This window comes from Mus musculus, chromosome 5 (genome assembly GCF_000001635.26).
Source record: "Mus musculus strain C57BL/6J chromosome 5, GRCm38.p6 C57BL/6J".
NCBI classification, from domain to species: domain Eukaryota; kingdom Metazoa; phylum Chordata; class Mammalia; order Rodentia; family Muridae; genus Mus; species Mus musculus.
In genome coordinates this window covers 106,678,949-106,692,602 of record NC_000071.6, presented here as the reverse complement: position 1 = coordinate 106,692,602, position 13,654 = coordinate 106,678,949, and the positions used below count along the sequence as shown (strand labels likewise).

The 13,654-nt window shown below is 39.1% G+C and overlaps 1 protein-coding gene across 51 annotated transcripts in view; it reads left to right on the top strand.

Moving 5' to 3' along the window:
• Zfp644 (zinc finger protein 644) overlaps positions 1-13,654 on the top strand; it is an 80,096-nt gene that overhangs the window by 4,232 nt on the left and 62,210 nt on the right. For 12 of the 51 annotated variants that reach the window (XM_030254671.1, XM_030254681.1, XM_030254682.1 and 9 more), the window contains one exon: positions 1,726-1,873. The exons of 20 other annotated variants lie outside the window; for them this stretch is intronic. Coding sequence is in view for 1 of the 31 variants with exons in the window: in NM_001363322.1 (NP_001350251.1) it covers positions 1,922-1,932 (11 nt within the window). In the remaining 30 variants the exon portion in view is untranslated. Of the gene's footprint in view, positions 1-1,725; positions 10,700-12,859; positions 12,924-13,654 lie in introns of all 51 variants that reach the window. 19 more of the 51 variants (XM_030254666.1, XM_030254669.1, XM_030254673.1 and 16 more) reach the window with 7 other exon arrangements.

Sequence of the window (13,654 nt, the reverse complement as noted above, 5' to 3'; positions counted from 1 at the left end):
TAAAAGTCTAGATAAGTGATTCATTCTATGGCACTTGGTTCCATTAACATAGAGTGTGTAGAGTTGAGGTCTGACAGTCTTTATGGAATGTGCCTTTCTTAGCATGCATACCACTCCCTTCCTGTGCAGCGTTAGAGAAACCCAGGGTGGACGAGTCTTGGGACTAAAGCACCTTTTACCAGACGTGCTTACCTGTATTCTATCAGGTATTGAACTTAAAAGTTTTTGTTTTGTCTCTCCACGTAGCTCTGGCTGTCCTGTAACTCTGTACGTACCAGGCTTGCCTAGAACTCAGAGATCCTCTTGCCTCTGCGTGGGGTTGAAGGTGTGTAAGACAGGTGCTGGGACCCAATACAGTACCACTCCTTGCTCAGTTATTTCAGTCTTTGACTCTTCCTCCATGGTGTTTACTTGCGGACACACATACACATGCTTTCTGTTTTTTAGTATCAGACCACCATTAATTGGAGAGGGAAGTGGTTCCCAATTTATTTGCAAATGGTTTATGAAGGTTTAGAGGAAAATCTTGCTGGAGTTGGAACTGATTGCATTTGCTAATACTGATAGATTTAAAGTGTGTCTGTAAGCATGCGCATACAGAATCAGCTGAGGCAGGGAGAGAGAAAAGTTTAGCAATGTGAACCTTCAGGTGAAACTGGCAATGTTCACACTCACACTGCAAGCACTGAGTAGATCTAACATCACCATCTATTGTAGAAGTCAAGTAAAGTTAGCTCTCCTAATCAACAGTAGTTAACTGTCATTGTGCATTCCTACAGGAACTCAGTTCTTATTGTGGTAGGGTTAGAATTGCTGGCTTTTGTAAATGTCCTGTTTTTAGGCTATATTTACAAAAATGAGAATGTTAAAAGCATCTTAGAGCAGGCATACAAGTGTACCTCCTCTGATCATAGAGTAAAACCTGTAACCAGGTCAAAATTCATGATTCTCCACTTACTGAAAGTGGATGAGCAGAGACTTGGGAGTGACTACTTTTTAGTGTCAATGCCTCTGTTTACACCATTCTGAACTTCATTACTGTCCTTTAACATTTTGATCATGTGGCTGTGACCATTAGAGGAAAGAGGGTAAGTTGGTTATGTGTGTTTCAGTGTAACACACAAACACGTGCACGAGCACACACAAACACCCTAGGGAGATGGCAAGCATGGGGACCCTGAATGACATTCTCAGTACCCATGTAAAAACCAGCTGAGGTATGTGCCTGTGAGTCACCCCAGTAATAGGCCAGTGAAGACCTATTCCCAGAAACTGGATCTTGAGTTTCAGGATCAGGGGAAACCCTGTCTCAAAAAAGTAAAGATGGAGAGCTATTGAAGACCTGATGCTAACCTCTCACCTCCATAAACATGTATACAATGTCACCACCTAGAAACACACACACAAAAACAGGTGAGGCAGGAAATGAGATCTTTCCAGAGTGGGGTTTTTAATTTCTCTGAATAGAGCATTTCTTTGCCCATTTTCCTCTTTTTTTTTTTCTGTCCCCCCACCCCTATTTAATATGATGCTATCTTTTCCCCTTTTTAATATTCTTTTTCTCCATCACAGACACAAATTCTTAAGCTAAACAATCTTGTACAAGCTAGTAAATTTTTTATTTTACACAAGGAGATATGTAAAGATGAAATGTTTTATTTATATTTATAAGTTGTTTTTGGCAATTTAAAGAATCAGGAAAAGTCCTGAATAATCTTTTTCCAGACAGGGTCTCATGTCGTCCATGCTGGAGCCCACTTCATCATGTAGCTGAGGGCGACCTTGACCTTCCTGCTGCCTTCCACGTGCTGGGAACAAGTCTTCCATCACTCCTGGCCTGAAACGTTGCCTCTGATCCTAGCACCATCATAGAGTAATGAAATTCATATAAAGTGAAATTTGTCTATTATGTGTTTCTGTGATGCTAACGAGGTATATATATCTCCACTTTACATATAAGGAAATAACTCAGAGTTAAAGCATTATAGTTAACAGGTCACCAGGTTTGAATTTGATCCCAGAGATGGGACGCTTTTATCTTCTCAGCTTGTGTGTGTCTGTCCATCTCTTTACCCTCTTGTATAGTGCTTATCTCCTGGTTCTAAAACTCTGCAGTATAAGAAGCATTTTCTGCCTATTCTTATTTTAAGTAGTATCTTGATGCCCATTATGGTTAATTATGACCATTGTATAAAGGCTCTTTGTCTCAATAGCTGGATATTGGTATGATGATATTGGCCAAAATTGAAGCTGCTTTTTCTTTGCTGAGTGACTAAGATGCATAAAATTAATTATAACAGAATCTCAGTGGACTAGGATTGCTACAAGTTTAATCATGCTTTCATGCTCTGTGGAGGACATTTAATTCAAAATTAGATATAGGTAAAGTGTACATGACATACTGAATGTAGCCATCTGAAATTAGTTTCTCTTGTATCTTTTTTGTTTGTTTTTTTTGGTTTTTCGAGACAGGGTTTCTCTGTGTAGCCCTGGCTGTCCTGGAACTCACTTTGTAGATCAGGCTGACCTCGAACTCAGAAATACGCCTGCCTCTGCCTCAAAAGTGCTGGGATTAAAGGCGTGCACCACCATGCTGGGCTCTCTTGTATCTTTATTCTCTAAAATGCCATAATCTTTGTTAAAAATCATTAAGATAATATTAAAAATAGGCAAGTATAGGCCTATGCCTCTAATTCCAGAGCTTAGTAAGTCAAGGTTAAGTGTTTGGTTACATAGTAAGCTCTAGGCTATCCTGGGTTACACAGTGAATGAACCTTTATCTCAAAAACAACAAAATAACAAAGAGCTGTAATTTTAAAAATCAGAGGTACATTAGATTATTTTTAAGGAATTGTTTTACAAACAATAGCTATATTTACTTTTACCTCTTTTGGAGGAAAAATTTCACATATTCAAAGATAATCTGTGGGGTATTACAATTGTGGGTTAGTATTTTATTCCTGGATGTTGTACATTTTAGATGCTCTTACTGTTATAAATGTGTGAGCTATTATATACCTTAAGTTTAGTTTAGCTATTCTACAATATATATATTTCATATATGTGTATGTGTGTATAACCCCTCCCCCCCCCCCCCCCACACACACAGAGGCAATTTCTGTCAATTTGAAAGAGAAAAGGCATGACAGTGTGTACCCATAATTCCAGGGCTGGGGTGGTATAGACAGGTTAATTCTCGGGGCTTGCGAGCAGCCAGTCTAGTCAAGTCTGTAAGTTCCTGGTTAGTGAGAGACCTAGGGTAGAGCAGTTGAGGGGACACTCCAGCTTCTGGTCTCCACGTGACTCTCAGTACAGGTCAGTACTGCACAATAGAGGTGAGTTATAAGAGTTTAAATTGTAGTCACACTGAAATAAGAAATTGGCCAAAATGTAAATATATTTCAATCCAGTATATCCAAAATGCTGTTCTAATATATAACTGAAATATTTACATTCGATATCCATATCAAATCTTTAAAATCACATGCTACTACAGACATAAAGCACATATTTCTATTTAGACTAGACACATACTGTTACTGAATTGGACGTGTGGGTATAGAAAGTCGTTTCTAGGGTCTGGAGAAAGTGTCAAGTTGAAATTTAATTAAATGCGGTTGAGAAAAAGGAATGCCTGAGAACTCAGAATGTCACTTAAAAATAGGGATGAAATTTAAAGCATTGTACCCAACTGATATATTGGAATTCTGGGTTAGGATATGTAAGGTATAGAGACACAGGCTAATAATTATATAGTGGCATGTGCATAATCTACTAGTTACTTTATGAATATTAGGCTGGTATTTAGGAGAATTAATACCAGTGCAGAATAAGTAAAATGCTGAAAAAATACCAAAGGCGTGTAGAGGATAATGTTGTGTGATGGCAACTGATCAAGAAGATTGAAAAATAAGGAATAGATTTTAGTGATTTACAGTGATTTGTTTTAAAATGCTTTATTTAGGCAAAGCTTAATCCAAATCTATTAAATACCAAAGAATATACAAAGGTAGCTTTTTCCCTAAAATCTAGATCATGAGAATGGACATTTTTTGCAGGGGCTGGAGCGGTGGCTCAATGGCTAAGAGCACTTGCCATTCTTCCAGAGAATCTGGGTTCAGTTCCCAGCACCCATATCAGGATATTCACAACTACTAACCTCAGGCTCCAGAGTACTCTGTGGGTGCATGTGTGTACACACACATACACACACACACACACACACACACACACACACACACACATACACACACACACACACACACACACACACATACACACACATACACATACACAAATACAATCTTTAAAATTTTTTTCTAATTCTAGCACTTTTATAGAGGCAGGTAGATCTCTGTGGGTTCAAGGCTAGCCTATACTCTGTATTTCAAAACATAACAACATTTCTGCACTAAAAAAGGTGTTGTGTATTGCCTTGCCGTAATTCCCTGTCAGACAGAGCCAGCGTTCTGACCTTTCATCACCTAGGTTGGCTTTGTCTCTGAACTTATTGATGGCATACCTAGCTTTCTTATGAAGGGTGGGAAGAGTTAATGAGTCTTATGTCCTTGCTTGCCATTGTATGACTTTAGACCTAAGTCAGATGACACTTGGTAAGATGGCTTTTTACCCCCATTGTGGTTTATGTTGGAGAAGAGCGTCTCTGCTTTTTTACTGGCAGTAATCCTTTAGTGGTTAATGTTATGACCTGGAAGTTTATTTAGAATTTAGAGATTCGAATTTCCCCTACAGATAACAGCTGTCTTTTCATTATAGTATTATTTATGCATATAGACAAGAAGTATGTGGATTGTCCCTTTAATTGATGCCTCTTGGACCCTTTTTAATAGTTACTTCTAGATTAACTGTGAGGTTTTTCAGGGAGCTTAATAAGGTATTTGACGATTTCTTACTGTAATTGTGGAGGTAGTAACAAATTGTACTTGTTTTACAATTTAAATATCTTACCTCTTAAGTAAAAGGATTCTGGCATTTGTTGTTATCCTATGAATAACTGGAGCCTAAGTTTATAGGCTGTTGCATATGAGTATAAATAGTTAAAAGCTATAAAGGAAGCTTTACCAACTAAACATTGTGATGGGACTGCTGGCCAGGATGATGTTGGCCTGTTACCCTAGCACATGGGATTGGGAATTGAAGGTCAACTTCTGGCTGCAAGGTTAATGAGGCCATCTTGGGCCACGCTAGCCTGTCTCAACCCTCCTCCCCACCCCTCATCTCCACAGAAAGAAGGAAGAAATGGAGAAATGTATTGTTTATCATGATTTTTGCTTACACTGTTTGACTTTTCTCTTCAGTTGGAAGCAGTAATTACATGACTGTTACTCATTAATGCTAAGCAGTGGAAGTCTTATAATAAGCTTATATTAAGTCCTAAGGTTATATTAAGCTGGTGCTTTGGAGAAAATTTCTTTTTCCCTGAAATCTAGAAGACTTAGAATTGTAAAGGTATATAGTAAAGAAAATATGCATCTTTATATTTTATTATACTTAGTTTTGAAGAATGGATGTTTTGTATATTCTGTAGAAATTGCCATAAAATATTTTATTATTAATATTTAGATTATGAATGTGTTTGAGCTAATGAATAAAAATTTGTATTCCATGTGAAAATTTTTGTTTTTGTTTTTGTTTTTTGTTTTTGTCTTTTGCTTTGAATAAATGTATTTAATATATTGCTGCTCTTGAGAATTTGCATAGTTGTCTTGAAGAGATGGCTAACTGTATCTGCTGTATGTTCTTAGGGTAGGCGACTAGGGCTAATGTACAGTTGGGTAGACCAGACATTAAAGTACATGCTTTGACTTCAAAATGTTAAGATTTTTATAAAGGTGGGGGTCTTTTTGTACTGGATTTAGGAATTCACAAAATAATTTGGATGCCATTGAAGCTTTTGTGTAGAAAACCTGAAGAATGTGTTTTATGTCACTGTGTTGTGTGATAACCATTTGTGAGTTTGGTTTTGAGAAAGTTGATTTTGTTTTCAGAAACATTGTTTGTATTATGGCATGCTCCACTTTTCATAGCCTTATTTTTTTTAACTGTTTGAAACTTTTTATTGCAAAAAATAGTTTTTACTGTAGCATGTGTTTTGTTGAATTTTCTAGTTGAAGGTCAGTATGTCACACTTTGAATTGTACCTGAGCCTGAGCAGCCTACCTTGACAAACAAGCAGGAGATGCAACAAAAATCAAAGTCGGAGCCAGGGAGATTAAATGCAGAACAAATCTATAAACGTTACAGAGTTAAAAATTACAATATCGGGGGCTGGAGAGATGGCTCAGTGGTTAAGAGCACGACTGCTCTTCCGAAGGTCCTGAGTTCAAATCCCAGCAACCACATGGTGGCTCACAACCATCTGTAATGAGATCTGATGCCCTCTTCTGGTGCATCTGAAGACAGCTACATTGTACTTAGATATAATAATAAATCTTTAAAAAATTACAATATCAGTAAGAGTGATATGGTTTATAGGGGAAATCTGCCTACCACATGTATTTGAACCTGGAGTGATAGAATACGTTATTTATGTTATTTATTATGTTTTAAAAGTTTTGTTTACATCAATTGGAATTGGCAATCTGTGCTTATACTTTTAAAAAATAGAGGCAGGGCAGAAATCTGGACTAAAAAGTAATTTTCTCTATGGAAATCCAAAATCTTACAGCTTCTTCGACCAACTATTTGTTAAAGACCCGAAATAATTAACAAACCCAGAAAACACAGCTATGCTGCAGCTGCCCTGCATTGTCTTCATCTAGGGTGGTTGTGCAGTTGATTCAGTGTCTGCTGAGGGTGCTCTGCAGAGCTGTGTAAATGTGTGTGGATTGTTTAGTAAAGCTGTTTTGTAAACTAGTGTTGTACCTACATTTTGAAGAAGTGCTATGAGATACAAGGACTTAGCAGGGAGAAATGGTAGTTCAGAGAAAGTCGGAGGTGGGAATTATAGGATGTAGTAATTTTTCTTTACTAGAATTAATTTTAAAACAAAGGTAACACGAATAAACTTGATACATTGTAGCCTGAACTGGAAGGATCTGAAATTTTCCTTGGAGAATTGAAGTAAAAGGTTTCACTGATCATTGATTGACCAGAATTCTATGAAAAAGAAAAAAAGGTAGGGAGAATATACTTGGGGAGGTGGTGAAGCTGCAGGGCTAGGCAGAGCAGAGCAGAGGAGGCAGAGGCACTAAGAGAGAGGATGGGTGGTAGGTATGCTTCTGAGACCAGTTTTCCAGATGCTGCCTTAAACTCACCATGTAGATGAAGTCAACTTTACATGCACAGATATGTACTTGCCTCTACTTCCCAAATGCTGTGTGTCACCACATCCAGCAGAAGATGGATTTTAGAAAACAAAACAACAACAACAACAAAACCCAATTGATAATATGAACTGGTGAGGCTCCTAATCAAGTAGTACAGAGCTAAATTAAAACTGAGCCACATGGTGCTGGAGAAGTGGCTTGGTGAGTAACACAAGGGTGAAGACTTGAATTTGATAAATGCTGAGTACAGATTTGTGCATTTGTAGTTTCAAGTTCCTGTGGGGGAGGAGAGGAAAAAAGGGGGGAGGGGTGTGTGTGTGTGAAGGAGAGGTGTGTGTGTGAAGGAGAGGTGTGTGTGTGAAGGAGAGGTGTGTGTATGGGTGGAGTGGGGTGGTGATTGAGGAGACAGGTGGGTCTGTGGAGCTCCTTTCCAGGCCAGTGTCAGTCTAGCTGAATTGACAAGCTTCAGGACATCTCCAGCCTCTACAGGCAGGCACACCTGTGAATAAATGACCAGACAGAACACATGCACTCACAGGAACATATACATACCAGGGTACTATTCACAAAGTGGAACAATGTTACTATTTTCTGCCATTCAACTATTTAGTTGGTGATAGAGTTTACATTTGAGCTATAAATTTTAAAAATTTATCCATCTATATAGATATGGGTACTTTTCTGCATGTATATCTGCACACCAGAAGATAGCATCAGGCATTGTAAGCTGCCATACAGATGCTGGGAATTGAACTTGGGACCTTTGGAAGAGCACTGAGCCATCTTTCTAGCCCTTAGTTATAAATTTTAGAATACATGGTTTTTTTCCATAAAAGACTCAGTGACTTGAGTTTTTGTTAAGTTTGGTGTAAGAACACTTGAGACTAGCCTGGTCTACATAGTGAGCTCCAAGACAGTCAGGGCTACACAGACCTTTCTCCAAAAACAAAACCCACATTGATACCCAAGAAAGTTGTACTGTAATGATTGAATTTTGAATGAAATATTTGAGTTCAATGGAATGTGATGCTGAATTTTAATTTAAAAAGCACTTTAGTCATAGTGTAAGAGATAATTGATATAAGAGCTGATAGAAAACCAGGCAATAGTTAAAGTTAATTATCTGGGCCATCATTATTAAATAGGTACCTATTTTGAAAATGTAGAGCACTTGGAGACACTTAGCCCTGCACTAGAGGTGGGAAGAAGTCAGGTCTCACGCTTGGTCAGGTCTGCCTCTGAGCTATGCCTGTGCTCAGCATTAGACAGAGATACGCACGTTTACTTCCATGACTGGTACGTGTTTTTATAGTTCAGATCATTTATCTTTACTAGAATTTTTAAAAGCTCCTTAATTGAATGTGTATGTGTAGAATATTATTCTTGGAATAGAATTAGGAGAAACATGAAAGTTACAGCCATAACAACATTTAAATATTTTGCTTTTTAAAGAGTTCAAAAATATTGGAGTAAATGGAGTCTTAACAGCTTTAAGTTGGTGACATGTTAGTTTTGAAATAAACTTACATTTTAGCCATAACAGTATTAGCTTACAGAAGCTTTTAGAAACATGGGAAAATAGTTAAATTTGAGTGTCTGAATTACCTGTTGTCCCCCAAATCAACTAAAGGAAAGACATTTCCCTTGCTGTCAAGTGGAAACTAGAGGTTTCATCTATATTTTTCAACCTGGGAGTTCCTATAGATTGGATGGGTGAGGAGAGGCAGCAGACAACCACTCTGAGTGTGTGTGGGCACCAGGAAGCAAAGCTTTTCTCAGGTCTCACTCCCGCCTCTGTGGCTCCTGAGCTGTGGGAGTTGCAGACCACTGGCATGCTTGCTGTGGCCCTGGGTCCTTGTCAGTAGTAATGAAAAATGGGTACCCACAGGAGCAGACAGCACCCTGTGAAGGGCACCAGGACATGACGTGACTGTCAGAAACTCTGTGGAAGCACTTAGCCTAGGAGTGGTGGAGGACCTAGAGGCAATCTCAGAAGTCCTGTGTGATCTGGTGAATGCCTTAGGCTTGCTGTGCTGTTATAAAGGTGGCACTCTAGGTAGACACCGTTTGCTAGGGGAATTGTTTTTCTGGCTGCCTCCTGGTTATCTTGTGTTCTAAGCCCAATTCACCAGTTTTCTTTTCAAATGTAATTACCTGAGACTCAATCAGAATTGATTTCTACTCCTTATCCATTAAAAATTTGCTGGATTTTGTTTTGTTTTTTCTTTAGTTTCCTTTCCCTTTTCCTTCCCCTCCCCACCTCTCTGTTTAAGGCAGGATCTCACTCTGTAAACTAAGCTGGCCTGGCTCAAGCTGGAATTAAAGGCTTGTGGCACTCTGCCTGGCCTTGCTGTGTTTTTAACAAGTGATAACTAATGATGAAAAGAAAAAATGGAAAAACCATACTAAAACACAAAAGCAAACGGATGATACCTCTGTGCTAAACTGATTGAGTGAAAGAGGAATTTAATTGTTTCATTATTCAGTGCATTAAACACAGTTCTAGGCTTAAATTTGTGATTAAAAAATAGCTTTGAGACATAAACAATATTTCTCAAGTTGATAACCACCCTAGGGTTGGATTTTAATTTGCCTTTCGAATTTTATAAGTCAAGTAAACCATAACTAAAGATAAAGACCGGAACGATTTGAATATAAATGTATTTTCTCAAATTCCTGTGATTCCTTCTGTTTTATTAAAAAATGTTTTGGAAAGTTTTCTATTGGGGGTTGGAGAGGTGACTTGTGGATTTTGAGCACTTGTTGCTCCTGCATAGAAATCTTTTAAAGAAGGTTGTATATTGGCCTCAAAGAGGGTTTTAAGTTTATAGAAGTCCATTCTATGGACTGTTATTTTACTGCAGTGTAGTAAAACTCAGTGCTAAGTGGTAGTAACCAAAGTAACCACTGTGCTTTGCTCGGACGTGAAAGCAGTAGCATCCTTTATGTGAACGTGGTCGGTTACAGAGCCGTTTAGTATCAGCATTCCACCACCGCTGAAGTAGACCTTGGCGGCAAGCGGTGACGGCCCTTGTAGAGAGACCTGCTAATGCTCAGTGGAAGGGGCCTAGAGTTGGTTGTGAGTTGGTGGGTGCAGGGACTAGTAAGTCTGTGAACAGGCAATACTCATGGATCTTTTCCCTTCAAATTTCTTTTCTTACTCTGTATTGGAAGATCTGTGTAGATGAGAATAACTAGGCACAGCTCAGGGAAAGGATATCATACCTGAACTCAGAGACGGTAGACCAGATAGCTACACGCTGCACTAGGAATCAATACCAGCCCATTTTCTCTTCTCAGTAGTGGCTGTCAGGATCCTATCCCAGATGCAAGACTGGAAAATTCCTCCTCCTCTAGCACACTGATGTGATAAAGAAAAAACAAATCTCCATTGATAACAGAAGACCCAGGTAAATGGTTCAGATTGGCTGCACTGTAGTGGAACCTACGTACACAGCTTCTGAGCAACTTTTGAAAGAAGTATTTACTCTTAGAACTGAGGATCGCCAAATATTTGATAATAGGCCAAAAATGGTAGAGAAGAAAGTAGAAATAGAAATGCTGTAAGAACACAGTAAAATGTTTAGAAATTAAGGAAGAGTCATAGAAATGTGGACTATGGAGTAACAGGATGGGAATTTGAAAACACTACACACTTAAGAAAAGAGTTGGGAGTTCAGAATCTTAATAGAAGGTTGAATGATAAAGTCAAGTCTTCAAAAAGTAAAAAGGGGTGCACAGCGGAGAAGGTAAAATTAGAACACTTTGGAGGTTCAACATGGGAAAACCAATTACAGACTAGGAGAAATGGATGGAAGAACTAAGTGGTTGAGCAAGAGTTGAGTTTTACATAACAGTGGGGTTCACTGGAGCCTGATGATGGTACACATGTACCTGAAGCACATGTACCTGATTGCAGTTTGAGAACTGTGTGGGGTATGGAACTAGTTGAGGTTCAACTTAGGTGGTGTAGCAAGACAATGTCTCCAAAAAAAAAAAAAAAAAAAAAAAAAAAAAGTGAGGGGTGTGGTCGGGCTGGGCTGTAGCGCAGTGATAGAGCACTTGCCTAGTGTGCTCAAGGCTTTGGATTCATTCCCCAGGAAAACACAGATGCCTTACAGAGTGTTTAGCATAGTGTTTGAAAACATGACCATGTTGAAGTTCTAGACAACAGAAATAAAGGGAAGTGCTTTCCCTTAGTCATGAAAAGGATTACAGATCAGCATTGGGAAGTAGTTGGTGATGGGATAATGCTTTTAGGACTCTGCAGAAAATTACTCTATTCCTCCTTTTGTACTCTACTAACTTGTCAAGTGTGGGAGCGGGTATAAAGCCAAAACCTGGTTGGAATGTTTAGTTCAGATGCAGTATGCCTCAGGAGGTCACTGAAATGCACACATTAAATGATGGGATAAATGCAGAGAGGAACGATCCCATTCTAGACAGGAGTGCATAGAATGTTTGCAGTGGAGGCAGAGGGGGAACCAAGGACCGAATGTGGAAAGTAGCCAAGTAGCCGGTTCAGATTGGGGTGGGGGATAAACAGTTCTATGTGGTTTTGGGGAAAACAAAACCCTGGTTGAGCCCTTTCCAACCCCTGGAACCAGAACTGTTATAGGTTTCAGAGATGCCCCTAAAGTTTTGGATTTAGGAGCTTTAGATTTCAGATTTTTGGATTAGGGGTGTTTATAGAGTGAAATTTTATGGATTATATTTGTAAGGTATATATATATATATATATATATATATATATATATATATATATATATATTTTAATGGTTGCTTTTGGCGTGTGACTTCCTAGCAGAGTTCGGGAATATTCTAGTTTTTTGAAACTTTGAAGAGTGATGCTCATTCTTCAGATTCTGGCATAGATGTCAACCTCAGAGATGTCAGCTGAACCTCTTCCTGATAGATCTGTTTAGAGTCCTTATATCTTGAGTCAATTTTGGCAGTCTATGTTCTTATTTTATGGGTTTTTTTTTTTTTTTTGAGACACAGTTTCTCTGTGTAGCCTTGGCTATCTTGGAACTCGCTCTGTAGCCTACGCTGGCCTCAAAACTCACAGAGATCCACCTGCCTCTGCCTCTTGGTGCTGGGATTAAAGGTGTATGTTACCACTGCGTTGTATATGCTTGTTTTAAATAAGAAAGTTTTACGATTTGCATGTAGGCTATGTTAATGTGAAGAAGTTTAGATGAGGTATTACTGTAAAGTACCTTGGTGGCTGAGAAAGGTGAATTAATGTGCGATTAGAATGAGTGGCTGAACTGGCCAGCAGTGTTTGTGGCCATGAGTCTGCATTCAGCAGCATGTCAGGAAGGTGACTGTCTCTGTGGATCCTGACTAGCTTCCTTCCCATGACTAAGGGAGTTCCTTGGCTATAGCTACTCTACAGTGGGTGAGGCAGTGAGACATCTTGTCAGACTCCAGCTGAGTAGAGTGTTTGAATGGTGGTGGCAGGATTCTGAAAAAGAGAAGTGGTCTATGTGCCCTGTGACCTCCTGCTGAAGTCTGTATGCCTGTGACATGCTGCACCCCATGACAGACTCTTCTACCATTCCTTACAGGGTCAGCTCAAGAACCGTTGTGGTTGGAGAAAAGACTACCTACTACCTCCTGGTGGGTTTGGAGGTGGGTTTCATTGAGGGTGTCTTGATGAGTGATAACAGAATACATTTGTGATTTTATTCTATTTATATGTGTAGTGTATGGGTGCTTGGCTGGCCTGTTGGTTGGGTCACTAAGACTGAAGTTACAGGTGGGTGTGACTGTAGGTGATGGGAACAGAACCCAAGTCCTCTGGAAGAGTAGACAGCCTTTTTTTGTTGTTTTTTTAAATCTTACTTTTGAGATTATAGTTAGATTTCTCCCTTGGTCAAACCTTCCAGTATACCCTCTCCAGCTCTTCTAATTCATGACTTCCTTTTTCCACTAATTGTTATTGCATACATGTTATATATTCCTAAATAACCTTCCAGTATACCCTCTCCAGCTCTTCTAATTCATGACTTCCTTTTTCCACTAATTGTTATTGCATACATGTTATATATTCCTAAATATATTGTATACAGTCCATACATTTTATGTGTGTCTTCAGAGCTGACCATTGGGACTGGACAACCAGTTGGTGTGCTTTTCTCTAGGAAGACTCTCACTCCCAGCTTTCCTCTGCTGCCTAGAGTTCTTTTTGTAGAGTTGAGGCCCTGTGGGTTTTTCTTTCTCCATCTGCTGTGGTGTGTCCATCATTATCATCCTGAGTCAGCTCATGTTCTGGCAGTCGTGTTGGTGAGGCTTGTGGGTGCAGCTTCTGACATCACTAGGAGACACAGTCTCACAGTAAACTCCCTGATCCTCTGGCCCTT